This window comes from Carettochelys insculpta, chromosome 5 (genome assembly GCF_033958435.1).
Source record: "Carettochelys insculpta isolate YL-2023 chromosome 5, ASM3395843v1, whole genome shotgun sequence".
In the NCBI taxonomy this organism is placed as follows: domain Eukaryota; kingdom Metazoa; phylum Chordata; order Testudines; family Carettochelyidae; genus Carettochelys; species Carettochelys insculpta.
Genome location: NC_134141.1, coordinates 28,518,255 through 28,531,340, shown reverse-complemented (window position 1 = coordinate 28,531,340; position 13,086 = coordinate 28,518,255). Strand labels below are relative to the sequence as shown.

The 13,086-nt window shown below is 45.5% G+C and overlaps 1 protein-coding gene across 2 annotated transcripts in view; it reads right to left on the bottom strand.

The window, feature by feature from the left end:
- RCL1 (RNA terminal phosphate cyclase like 1) overlaps positions 1–13,086 on the bottom strand; it is a 108,258-nt gene that overhangs the window by 17,558 nt on the left and 77,614 nt on the right. For both annotated transcript variants that reach the window (XM_074994861.1, XM_074994859.1), the window contains 2 exons: positions 12,095–12,220; positions 5,309–5,465 (listed from right to left, as the gene is read on the bottom strand). In XM_074994861.1, coding sequence (XP_074850962.1) covers positions 5,309–5,465; positions 12,095–12,220 — 283 coding nt within the window. The remainder of the gene's footprint in view (positions 1–5,308; positions 5,466–12,094; positions 12,221–13,086) is intronic.

Here is a 13,086-nt window from a genome sequence, read left to right as displayed (position 1 = left end):
CTCTCCAGCACAAGCACAGCAGCTCATGTAGGGGTTCCAGGAGTGTGTCCAAGGCACACTTGATTACCTCTGGTGGTATACCATCCTGGCCTGGGGCCTTTCCTACTGCAGTGCTGTCAATAGCTTTCTTCAATTCGACCACAGTTGGTTCCTGGTCCAGACTGTCCATGACTGACAGGAGCTTGACAGCATTGAGGGCTGTATCAACCACAGTGTTCTCACCTGAGTACAGTTCGGAGTAGTGCTCGACCCATTGCTCCATCTGTTTGGTTTTGTCAGTGATGACTTCACCAGATTTGGATTTCACAGGTGCCGTCTTGTTCTGGATGGGTCCCATTGCCTTCTTTATGCCCTCGTACATTCCCCTGAGATTACCAGAGTCAGCACAGGCCTGGATACTGCTGCATAGCTTAAGCCAGTAGTTGCTGGCACAGCGCCTGGCTGTCTGCTGTACTATTTTTCTGGCTAATCTGGAGTGCTTGCTGGGTACTCTGACTCTGTGAATGTTTATACTCCAGAAGTGCAGCACGCTTCTTTTCGATGACTGAAATCTTCTCATCGGAGTTAGCTTCGAACCAGTCATTTGTGTGTCCAGCTCTTCTTTCAAACACTGACAAGGCCGTATTGTAGATTGTGTCCCTCAGATGCTGCTATCTGGATGTCGTATCAGCACCCCCAGGGCTGCTGCGCAGATTCTCCTCAAGGGTCTCTTTGAACAATTTGGCTTTTTCTGAGTTTGCCGTCCTTCTGGCATCAATGTGGGGCCTCCCAGTTGGTTTAGAATGGTGTAGCTTCTTGGGTCTCAGCTTGAGCTTGGAATAGACTAGTGAATGTTCTGTATCACAGTCGGCACTATGGTAGCTGCGTGTCAGGAGGACGTTTTTGAGGTTGTCGCATCTGGTGATGACCAAGTCTAATTGGTGCCAGTGTTTCAAGTGTGGGTGTCTCCATGACACACTGTGCTGTGGCTTGGTTCGGAAAAATGTGTTGGTGATGCACAGATTGTGGTACGTGCAAAGTTCGAGGAGACGCTGTCCATTGTCATTCATTTTTCCCCCACACCGAAGTGACCTAGGCAAGAGGGCCATGAGTCACGATCAGCTCCAACTCTTGCACTGAAGTCACCCAAAAAGGTACAACTGTTTATGAGCAGGTATTTGCACTATGGCGGCACTGAGCTCGTCACAGAACTTGTCCTTTGCTTCTGGTGTGGCATTCAGAGTTGGAGCATAAGCGCTGATCAAGTGGACAGGACTGGCACAGGTTTGAAGTTTTACCTGAAGGAGTCTTTCTGATCCGCCCGTGACTAGTTCCACCATTTGCAGAAGGGTGTTTCTGATGGCAAAGCCGACACCGTGCTCCCTTGGTTCCTTTTGGGCTTTGCCCTGCCAGAAAAAGGGGTAGTCCTTTTCCTTTAGGGATCCCGAAGCTGCGAGTCGCGTCTCCTGCAAAGTGGTGATGTCAACTTGGAGCCTCTTCAGTTCCTCGTTGATGACAGCGGTCTTTCGGGTGTCGCTGATGTCCTGAAGATCTTCAGTCAAACCGGTCAACGTGGTCAGTATATTCCAACAAGCAAGCTTGAAACTTTGATGATTTCCTTTTCTTAATAATTTTCTTGTTGGTTTGCCTGGTGCTCATTTCAGTCACTTGTCCAGGTTTGGGAACCTTAAGCCTCATGCACCCAGTGAGGCAAGTGAACTGTGGCGAGACAGTACCCTATTGGCCAGGGGCTGCCCAGCTTAAGGCGGGCAGTGACTGTCCAATGAGATGCGATGATCTCTCCCACCATCGGAAGCAACCCCTGGCGCTCCTTCTCTACGCCAATTGAGCAAGCGCTTATAACCAGTATCTGTTGCCTCATGTGTTGGTTCAATGCTGTTACACGATGCTGGAGTACCTCTCCAGGCGCGAACCTGGGCAATTTTATGGAGATCCTGGGCTGCCCAGACACCAGGCCCCGCTACTCTTGGCTTTACTGATATAGTCCAAAGGAAAGGATATACTCTACGTTTGGTACCAGCTCAGCTGCAGGAGTTGCTGGGACAGTGCCAGAAGTTGACACAGAACCACCTTAGGACTCCTCTCCAGATTTTCTGTCAGGGTTTACTCCCTTAGCCTTACTCCTTCCCAGGATAACCCACAAGGCAGTGGGGCACATATATAGCAGCAGGCTGGGAAAAGAACCTCCCCCACTCACAAAGAACCAAGCTTTTGAACAGGAGTGGCCTAAACTGCACTTTCAAAAACATGCACACCCAGATCAGTACGTTGCAGGCAATTACCCAGTTTGTGCACTCAGTTGTAGCAGTGTCTAGCACTGCAGTGACTGCCTGGCTCTTAACATCCCTCACAAGGAGTTCTGCTTGGGAAGCGAGATCGTATGCTCCCTCTTGCATTTAAAGTGTTAGGATAAACATATGAGCTAGTTGCTACTGCTGGCATCTCTGTAGTCTGGTGCCGAACAAGAGAATTATGGAACCACAGGAGATCAATATTGTCTAGCAGCATTACCAACACTTCCACTGCTTACTAGGCTCTTAGAAGCCATTTGGGGTAAATTACAGCTAAAACAGCAGCACAGAACACTGAGAACCAGGACTGGATGGCTATAAACAAACTTTATTGGACCATGGGAAACTTGGACACACCCATCATAAGTGGTTACTCAGCTAACTAAAATCATGCTGGCCCATGGATGTTGCTGGAGAGTGCGCCAGACTAGAGAGGTCCAACCTGTATTTCCAAGTTGCGAGAGCTGATTCAGCAGAGAATGGACAGATAAGGAGACACTCCACACAAGTGAAATATAATCTTCTGCATCTCTCTCATGGGTTCCCACCTCTAGCCAACACTAGATTGGATGCTTCTGAAAACGGCAATTTACTGGGTAAGTGTAAAAAATTAAGTATTACTCCTCAGACGTCTGTTAGTATCTTGAGCTCTCTAGCCCTCTCTCGAGCTCACAGAAATAGGGACAAGAAATCTCATTTTTGATACACCAGAGGTACATAAGGCGAAAAACTAGAAAACTGAAATGGATGAGTCTGTAGGAGAAAGACAAGGAATGATAGGGATGCTGATCAGAGATTTACTGTAGGCCTGGAAACCAAGGACCAGATATTTTTTTTTAAAATGTGGAAAAATACCATTCAAAGGAAAAAGAGATGGAGCAAGATACAATCTCTTTCTTTTGAGCCAGACAGTCAAAATAATTCAGACACAAGATGCTCCGGGTGGCTAACAAGATGCCAGATCACAGAACTACAGGTTGAAGCTCTCTAATCTGGAACTCCCTCGGCTGACAAACTCCATAATCCAGCATGTCTTTAGTTAGCCAGATGACCATTTATCATGGGTACGGACAAGTTTCCTGTGGTCCTGTAAGGTTTGTTTACAGCCACCAGTCCTGGCTCTCAGTGTTCTCTGCTGTTATTTAGTTGTAATTTACCCTAAATGTCTTCTAAGAACCCAATAAGCAGTGGAAGTGTTGGTAATGTGCTAGAAAACATTGACCTCTTGTCATCCAGCAAATTCTCTCAGCTGGCACTGGTCAGGTCCCCAGGCTGCTGGACAAGAGAAGTTCAACCTGTGGTGACTAACACAGAGATCTAGATATACGCAATGGGGCTCCTTGATGCTTTCATGTGATTCCTTTCACTCCTCCACGTGATTTGTTTTGCTGGTATTAGCCACCAACCAGACAATCTCTAATAAGACTACTGCACAGAGACCACAATAAGCACATTATACAGGCTGTACCTTCCCTGTTACCTTAACCTAGGGTTCAGCAATCAAAATAGCAATTTTGAATTCAGTAACAAACTCAATAACTCAAGAGCCACGATGCATGTGAATACGACTTTATTAGCAACATGATCGAAACACAAGTAGAGTTTCATATCCCACAATGCGCTGCACATATTAAAGGGGGAGTTAGCCAACATTTGGAGATCACTTATTGTTTGCTATTTAGATATAAGCCGTTCATTGGACTTTGAGACGTTCACCCTTCATTGAAAATAATCAGAAGTTTTTTGTTTTTTTGAGGAAAAAGCTTTCTAATTACAACATCGGGAGCCACAAAGAAGTCTTTAAAGAGTCACATGAGGCTCTGGAGCGGCAGGTTACAAACCCTTGCCTTAGCCCCAGCTGATGGAGCCAGAAGTCCAACTGATGTAAGGAAGCCCTGACACTGCCACTTCCCCCAGCAGGAAGATGCGCATTAGGACACCAACCCCAGTGGCTATGAAGTCCTCTTTCAGTCTGACATAGATATTTCTCAACAGGATCACACTGAGGGCTTTCTAGGCTTTATTCAAACACAGGAATGAGCACAGGAAGGAAAGACCTGTATCCCTAAACAAAGCAGCCCTGGAAAGCTTTCAGCTGTGCCTGCTACGACTCCAATTTTGTGCAGTACGGCAACATCTTGCAAGTCATCTTTTGGCCTAATCACTGTGATTGCTTCGGGCAAGTCAAATCAACTGCTAAGCAACCAATTTCTTTTTGAAAGCAAAACGTAGATGGATTTTTCAATATGGCAAGTAATATCGCTCAGAAGAATTACATCAGCACCTTCCTATAGCTCAGCCTTGAAAGCCTTTTTTGGGTTGGGTAGGCAGGGGGGCACTGCGGGGTTAATGCTCTCCAACAAACTCATTTTCTTATTAAATTGGAGTTATTATATTTGCCCAAATGAAAATGCTCATGACAACACAATAGAGACAAAGATCTTTTTGTGTTTGGACAAAAAGAGAGCACTTTGGGTCCTGCCATGTTAAAGTTTCACCCTCTAAATCATTGAGGGGGACGCACAGTGTAAGTGTGGGACACCTCACAGCACAGGCAATATTTGGTAAGCCAACTTGCTTTTAAGGGTGTTCTCCACAGGGTGAAGGGGACATGATCAACCAAGAACATTCTTCACACATTGACAAGACAGTGAGTCACAGATCACTTCTCTGGCTGAATTCCAAGCAGACAGCAATATATCTGATTCCCAACCACCGGAATCAGCCACTGCCCCATGTTTATGTATACCAACATATACACAGGTGTCTGCCTCAGTAGCTCCAGGGGAAGAAACTGCACATTTGAATGTAGTTCAATGGGGTTTCTATATTAACCGACATCATTATTCTACAAAACGAGGATTTTGGTTTTATATTTTAAAGAACCAATTTACTATTGGTACTTGAAGCCATGACTGAAACATGCTTCAGCTGAAAGTGATTCCCCTTGCACATTGCCTTTTCTTCAGCTACCTACACAGGAGAGCCACAGACAGACAGAATACTTCGCCACTTACTCTATATATCTCCTCAAGCAGCAACTTTGCACAGTTTAGGCCGAGGTCTTCTGGAAGCACAGCAGTTCCCTGGCCCTGGGGATTAGATGCCAGTTCAGCACTTAGAAAAGTGCCATTGGTGGTTTCTGCAGTAAGGGACAGGCCAAAACCTGGAGACCTGAAAGACAGTGACAGAAGTGAAAGTATTTGACTGTAATATACAAAAGCTAAAACAAACAAGTTCATTTTAACCTTCTTCTGTAGTCTCCCACAGTGCTCTCTGTGACGGGGCTACTTGACCTGCACTGAATCCTTTACTCTAACAGCATTTCAGGGTTATCAGTCACCTCTCTGCCCACTTCCAAGCTTAACATGAACAGTTTTGTATGTGTATTTCATCTCTATTTGATTACTGCTGCGTGTAGAGTGACTGCAAAAAATTTCCTTTCCACCTCATTTGTAATCATAATACAAACCTAACATTTGTTCAGAAGCCAAACACTTTAAAAGGATAGTTCAGGGTTTGGCAAGATCAGACTACAACTATGGCACCAGATGCAAATAATTAATACTTTGATCCTGTATTATACACTGGTTCTCCTTGACTCTTTCCACTTTAAGCCAATGGTCACTTGTACAGAAGAATTCCACAACTTCCATTCTGCAGCAAATTCCCTTACTACATTGCCCAGAATAATTGCAATATACAAAGCTATCTTATTTTACTCAAGGTATATAAGGTGGAGATTGTCTTACCAGAAAATAAGACGACCCAAAGAAGAGCTGTGTGTGGCTCTAAAGCTTATCTCTTTCACCAACAGAAAGTGGCTCAATAAATATTACTGCACCCACCTTGTGTCAGAAATCCACAGGCAGCCGAACAGTCTACCGAGAAGTCCACATAATACCCATTGTCTTTTACTCACACAATTGTACCATTTTAAGCTTTAGAAAAAAAAGCCCTCAGAACTGGTTGTAAAATAAAGTTGGCTTAACTCTCCTCAGTATGTTAGTTTTCCTACAAGTAAGGAAAGTGACACTGGACTCCCTCTCCACCACTCAGGACTCTACATCCCAAGACTCAAAATAAGAACAAACTGTTTCAGAAGAATATGCATGGTCTACAACAAATGCCACATCCATGATCACAATGGAGAATTCTAGCAGCAAAAAGTACATTGTCTAGACCAGTATTTCTCAGCTGATGGGTTGCAACTTCAGGAATGGAGTGTTGTCCTGCAAGACAACCTGGGGATTTGGGGGAGGCATTGAAAACTGTATTGCAATGTCCAGCAAAGAACCTCACTCCCTCATTCCCTACCTCCTCCCCTTGAAGTTCAAGTATTTTCTGTTAATGACTTGGAACACACATATAAATTATATATACTTGCTGTCACATATATATTTACCATAAAAGAAGATTGTGAAAATATTTGCCTTTGATTAAGAGATCACCAGTCTGGAAATGCTGACAGATGAATTCACAGCCACTGAAATCACCAATAGCAACTTCCTAAGAATCTCAAAGTACGTGAATTCACACAGAGTGGGAAACAAAACAACATTCTAACGACTTTTATTCTGCTCATAATTTGAAGAGAGTTTTCAGTATAAGTGTCTGAAAAGGAGAACTTTTGCCTTGTCTGTTTCCAACGGCTCATTTAAGACAAGTGAGTTCATCTTGCAAGCTACAAGTCTCCAATTGCCAATTCACTAGTCACAAGACTGAGATAAAGCCCATGAAGACAGACACATATATGAAGACAAAAATCAAAGCCTGGCTCCGTACCCATCCATTAAACTGGTATCACAAGACGACAATCTTCAGGGTGGGATGTATTGCAACAGGTAAATGACAGCTTAAAGGAGGGAAACAAGACAAATCAAACAAGCAATCTTTTCTGAATTCAGTTTAAGTAAACTGCATGCCATTCAATTCTAGTTGAAGATAATTATGCCACAGCCTGGAATGATTTCTCAGGGGCAATCTCTGCTTAAGAGAGGCTAGCTGGCAAATGGTCAATGAGGAGAGCACTGGCTGTCTGGTATGACAAGGAGTTCAATTTTAATTGCTTGTCTGGGTTGTAAGGGAAGGAGAGATGACATTTGAATTTCCTTGAACTACAGGAGTCAAGTAGGAAAACTGAATTCCTCCCACAACTAAGCACTACACATTTCCACTGCCTTTGCTCCTGTTCCGAGGGCATGCCACTCCCTTAATTTTACACCTGGGATTTCTGACACACCTCCTTTGCCTCCAGTTTTACTCACCTTCCTAGCAGCCCTACTCACTCACTCACTCCCCTCCCCTCCGTGCTGCAGCCATCTTCTCTCCATTCTTTGAAAGATCCTTCTACTTACTTCCGGCTGAGACCCTCCATCACACCCTAGTACTCTCTTCATCTGAGAGCAAGGTATGGCTCCCTCAAGAAACAGCTGAGGATTTGGGCAGCCACAGCAGAAGAGGACAGACCCAGAAAGAGAACCAGGAGGTACTGCCAGCTTTTGCTGACCTGAAGAGCAAAGCAGCAAAAAGTCACCCCCATTCAACCACGCACAGCTGCTGAGCCACTACCACAGCTTTCCACCCCAGCCTACCAGGAGAAAGCACTTGTATGGTTTTCTCCGCACCCACAACCCCACGTCGCGAGCCCCAGCAGGCCATGCGGAGTTAAACCAATGCACTCTGGGCCAGTGAACGCCACTCCACAGCTACAAAGGAAGTGCTGCACACCTGAGCTGCACCAATATATCTGCTGGCTGTTGCTAGTGAGGGGGCTTATGAAGGATGCCCCAATGCTCCTACTCTTCCCCATCCATCCAGCCCAGCCCAGCCCAGCCAAATTCACAAAGAATCTCAGAACAGCCTCCCCCAGCTCCTCCCAAAAGGGAGCATCTACAGTCTGTGGAAAGCACAAGGATGAGTAAGATCATACTGATCCCGCCCATCTCTAATTGTCTGTGTTTGCAGGGTGATGTGGAAAGTATATAAAGACATCCTTTCTTTTTGCCCTCCTCGTTGGAGCAGAGACACAAACTGCATCTGGAAAGTGAGATGGGAACAATGTCAAAGGAAGTCATTTCTTGGTGGCTGGCAGCCATGACAAGGTCCCATTAGGGAACATGCTCTCTAGCTTTCATCAATTAGCAAAACCTGCACGTGGTGGTAACGGATTTGGCTCACAGAAATGAAGACCTAATTCCTCCTGTAGTTGCAAAGGGAATGAGTTACCATCTGCATGGATGAACTTCCTGGTGCAAATCGCCTGACAGATAAACAGAGGATACAACTCAGAGGATTTTTCTCTCTCCCGTTTTCACAGCCCCTGTAGGGATTGTGAAAGATAATAAGGTGATGTATTTCCTGGAGGTGCTGGTACAGAAGAAGGGACTCCACAATCCTTTTTACCCTGAAAGCCAAAATTCAGGATGCACATGTGCTTGTTTAGTCATTACTAATCCTGTTTACCCACAAGAGGGACAACGCTAGAAATGACAAGCCAGGCTTCCGCTTGTTATCCAGCTAGCGTGTGCCAGCCAATATCCAGGAACAAACTGCAAGGATGAGCGGGGAGTTCAGTCTCCAAATCCATTGAGTCCTTAACCCTTGTCCACCAGCTGCCAACCCAGATGATAAACAACACTGCACTTTACAATACAGACCAGTCTAAAAAGAGCTTGCCTCAGCTCACTCAGTTGTACCACATCCCCTGGATGGTGCGGGGCAGCTCAAGGCAGAGGGTTTGTGGGGAGATACAACAGTACCAGTAAGAAACTTAAGGGGACGGGTTGGGACTCAGCACAGGGGTGGAGCTGGGGGGTGCAGGAATGAGGAGATCCACAGGGAAGACATTTGGGGTGTGTATGTGGGTGTAGGAGCCAGGACAGGGGGCTTCAGATTCATACCCGGGTGCCTCATTCTGTTCCCCTTCGTCACTCTCAGTGGGAGCAAGAGGAAAGTTGAGCCACTCACACCTCTGGCCCTCCAAGGCAGGCAGGTTCTGTGCTCCCCTACCATACCCTGTAATGGGAAGGGGAACAGCAAAAAGCACTGCAATATGATTTGGGGTGGGTCTTCAGCCCCTTTGCCTGCCCTAAACAGCACCCTAAGGGTGGGGGGGGCCTCCAAAACTGGTGCAGTCCCAGACCAGGGCAGGGTATTCCCCCAGCCAGCCCCTTTCACCTGCTTAGTGCAGCAGCCTGCAGGAGAGCCAAGCCAGGTGGCTCCTCCTTACTGTAGCAGCACACCAGGGCGCACCAGCTTACTCTCACTGCTGAATTCACTTCTTTTTACCACTTTGCTCTCAGGTAAAACCACGCCCCAGAAGTGAAATCCGTCACAATCTTGGCTTCCTGTTAATACCCCAAGCCACAGCATTTAGTCTTTGGGAGCTGTGAGCGAAGGGTTGATGGCACGATAGAAAAGAATGTCGTTTCTAAGGCCAGGTCTACAGTAGGCCTTAAAGTTGATTGTAGATAGGTAATTCCAGCTATGGCAACTGCAGAGCTGGAATTGATTTATCTGCAATCAACTTACCTGGCCTTCCTCACTCCTCGCAAGATTGAGGCGTACAGGGGTCAACTGTCAACCCGCAGCAGTTTGATTTTGCACAATCCCACTAGGCACAAAATCACACCAATCTTCCATATAATGAATATATACCCTAAGAAACAGTCTGAAACAAGCAATCATTTCAGCCATAGACATGCATATTCAGCACCTCATTAGCCTGTTTTGAATTGCCTCATTACCATGCCCACTCCAATGGGAGGATGATAGTGCAGCAGGAGCTTGACTGAAGATGGTCAGGTAAATCAATTGCAGATAAGCTGATTCCAGCTATGCAACTGCTATAGCTAGAACTGTGAATCAGCTTTAATGCCTAGTGGAAGCCTGGTCAAAGAGAGCCGCTACAAGAAGGACCTGGAGGTCAGGGAAGAGATGCAAGCAGGACACACTGACTACCCAAATGAGTATATTATTCTGATGATGCTATTTACTACAGACCTGCACAGTAAAACCCTCAAAATGCACGATTTCAGGTTGCTCGTAACTCGCATTAACGCAAGTTAAGCGCAACTCAAAATCCTGCTCCCCCCAGCCCCAGTTCAACACCCCCCGCCCCCGGCCCTGGTTCAAACCCCCGCCCCCCAGCCCTGGTTCACCACCCAAGCACAGCTCCAGCTAACCACTCCCACATGTGGCTGTGGCTCAACTCCCTCAACCCCAGTTCAAACCCCCTGCCCCCAGCTCCCGCTCACCACCCCCGCCCCATTCAACTGCCCCCCCCCCACGTGGCCCGGCTCACCATCCTTGTGCATGACTCTGGCGCAACGCCCCCCCCCCCCCCATTCAAACACCCCGTGTGCAGCTCCAGCTCAGTTCCACGCCCCCTCCCCCCACAGCCCTAACCCACCCCAGGCTTAATGTCCTGCCCCCCTCCCGCAGCCCAAGCCCACCGCCAGGCTTAACCCTTCCAGACTGCCCCCCCCACCCCCGGTCCCCTCAGCCCCAGAACTTACCTTTCAAAAGAAGCTCCAGGTGCTCTTCCTGCTTCCCCTGCTGCAGAACATGTGTTCCACCAGGGAAAAAAATGCACCCCCTGACTTAGGGCATGCAACTCTCACATAACTCGAGGCACTACTGTACTAAAAAACAGGCATGAAGGGCTGTGTTCCGTCCTTGAATTCAAGCACAGGACTCAGACTTCAGAACATGGCCCACTTCTCATGATGCATAATAGGTGTCAGTACTAAAATAAAAACAAGGAGCCCTGGGGCACCTGAAAAAGTACGACTGATTTGGGCATAAACTATTGTGGGCAAAAACTCACTTCATCAGCTGCAGCTGACAAAGTGGGGTTTTGCCCATGAAAGCTTATGCCCAAGTAAAACTGTTAGTCTTTAAGGCGCCACAGGAATCCTCCTTTTTGAGGATGCAGACTAACATAGCTAGTACCCGTCTGATACCAGTACTAATGCAGAAGTTCAAGGGTTCACAGTGTTTACAACACAGCATCCTTTGGACTCTTTCAGAGAAGGAAACTGTTTTGTAGGTGATGATTCACGCCACCACATAACCATGCACAATACCCTTTTATGCCTTGGTCTTCCAATTACCAGCCTGTTTTCAAGTAAAGCATTTTCCCTTCCCTGCGGTCAAAACAAAATGCTCCTCAATTTGTCATGCCATGTCAGAAGTATAAAATCCCCATGTTGCTCTACTTTCATGCTTCGCTAATGAACAGATCAATAAAATGTAAATAATGTAATGACGTTTACAGGCTGTTTCTCATTGAGCTGGCAGCTGAACAGCAACCATGGTTCTAGGCATTGGAATTCAAGAGTATAGTATATGTGGGGCGGGCGTGGGGAGGGGAGCTACCACAGCTAGGTCAGTAATGAGTTTTGTTATATTTGAATTGCTTGGTCTCACCCTGGAGGTGAGCACTATTTCCAGCAAGAAAGCTATAAGCTGATGTGAACTGTAGCTTTCACACCACACCGACTGTACTCGCTGAACTTTTGCTGCACCTATATGCAATGTTAGATTAAAACCAATTAAATACTGAAGAAAGCATTAAAGGAAACGTTACCTTTAGTGGATGTACTGTCAAGTTTACGTTGCATATTTAACAAGTATGCTACATAAATCTTGACAATTTTTTGAGGACATGCACAATCAAGTACTTAATTTTTCTTTAAAAACAGCAAAACAAATGACCAGGTCCTGATGATTAAATGCATTACCCAACTTGACAGCCCAAACTACCAAACTTTAAATTCCTTGGAATTCTTGATACTTACTTTCCAGAACTCGCCCCCTTCATGTGATCTGTGTAAATATAAATATCTGGTATAAACTTATTTAAGATGCTTCTTGCTGAATCCACAATTCTGTTTGCTATTTGCGGTGACACTCTGACAGAATACCTAAGTTACAAAGTCAAGGAATTTACTGGAATGGGAAGGCGCTTTACAGCAGAAAGATGGCTAGTGCACACAGATTTCATTACATTCTTCTTCCATATTTGGTTTTGTGATCTATGTTCATTCATGGATGCCAGCCCATCTTTCAACCAGAATTTACGCTTTTCTATAGTTGCATGCATTCTAATTGCTTTCCATACATCTTTTCATTATTATTTCATTTCAACAGTGATGCCTGTACAGAAAGATCAATATTATAACTAAGCAAACGCCAGCCTTAAAAGGTAATCTTAAAAGGATATTTTTAAATAGGGCTTCTTTTTCATTTTTACAGATAGAAGCATAAATTGTTTTTTTCCCCCCTTCCTTTTAAAGGACTGGTGGATGGGTGGCATTCTTCTTGCTTTCGTGTCTTAGAAATAACAGCTACTCTGGTCTTCCATAGCTTTTGCTGGAGGACCTTCTCTAGGGGAAGAGAGTTGCAGATCTCACACCTTTACAGAAGAAGTGGAGTACCAAATCTTTAAACAAAGATATTCTCTCTCCAATGTGATTGCTAGTTATGGAAGAGAGATGTGTCTCCAACAGCCTCCTTCTGTGTTTATGTATTTCAGATTTGTCAATTAAAAATAGTAACAGTGCTCAAAGATCGCCCTATTTGGTTGATATAAGTATGAAAAGTGCTTCAAGAGCTAAGACACTGGATAAATGTAAGATATTACTACTGCATAGGCATCACGGGTTCAAGGAAGGGATACTGCACCCCACTGTATGTTGGGAAGAAACCTATGTTAAAAAGTGCAGAATATTCACATTCTTCCTGGTGGACAGAAAGCAAAATGCCTGAGAAACAGACAGTAAACTACACT